Below are 818 nucleotides of genomic sequence, written 5' to 3' on the forward strand. Positions count from 1 at the left end.
TCAGTCGCTTTCCGCCTCTTCACCAATTTCCCTCTTGCAGATCTCTTCGGTTTCTTTTTGAATTTCTTTGATGCGCTCCAGCACAACCTCCAGCTGCAGCAGCAAACCCTAAACCCTAAACCCTAAACCCTAAACCCTTGGGCGCAGACCCTAAACCCTAACCCCTGGGGCGGGGCCGTGGGGTGGTCTACAGAGCGCTCGCGTTCTAACCTTAAAGTTCAAACCGTTTAGGGTTTAGGGTTAAGAGTAATCTCTTTGGGGCTTCTACTGCCGCTTAGGGTTTAGGGTTTAGGGTTTAGGGTTTAGGGTACTCTTTTCCGAGCTTCCACCGCCTCAGGGACCATTCTGCTTAGATGAGTCTCAACTGTCGTCCTTAGCTGCTGCAGCAAATCATTCCTGAAAGCCCTCAAAGCACGCCCCAAACCCTAAACCCTAAACCCAAAACCCTAAACCCTGAACCCTAGACCTTAAACCCTAAACCCCAAACCCTAGGCTTGCGCGCTGAGCCCTGGCTTTCGAAGCCTCAGGGTGCACGCCGGTCGCTCTCGCCGTACATGGTGGGGCCCCTACAGTCAAGCGTTTAGGGTTTAGGGTTTAGGGTTTAGGGTTTGGCTGTGTGAAATTTACCTTCTTTTGCTTTGGGGGCTAAACCTCTGCAGCAGCGGCAACGCCCGCTCTAAGCAAGAAGCCTGTTTGTCACTAAGTTCAATTTTGCGCTCCAGAGACGCGTCCCCTCGAGTCAACTCCGCCTGCACGCAAACCCTAAACCCTAAACCCTAAACCCTAAACCCTAAACCCTAAACCCTGAGCCCTACGCC

The 818-nt window shown here is 52.6% G+C and overlaps 1 protein-coding gene across 1 annotated transcript; it reads right to left on the reverse strand.

The window, feature by feature from the left end:
• ETH_00017960 (uncharacterized protein) lies at positions 1-749 on the reverse strand (the record flags this gene model as incomplete). The annotated part of the gene is made up of 3 exons (XM_013373831.1): positions 1-93; positions 312-396; positions 628-749. Coding segments are annotated over 3 exons (300 nt in total), but the record flags the coding sequence as incomplete, so codon positions are not given.
• Between the last annotated feature and the right edge of the window lie 69 nt (positions 750-818).

The sequence above is a fragment of the Eimeria tenella genome, genomic scaffold (genome assembly GCF_000499545.2).
Source record: "Eimeria tenella Houghton genomic scaffold, Eth_scaff178, whole genome shotgun sequence".
Taxonomy (NCBI): Eukaryota; Apicomplexa; class Conoidasida; order Eucoccidiorida; family Eimeriidae; genus Eimeria; species Eimeria tenella.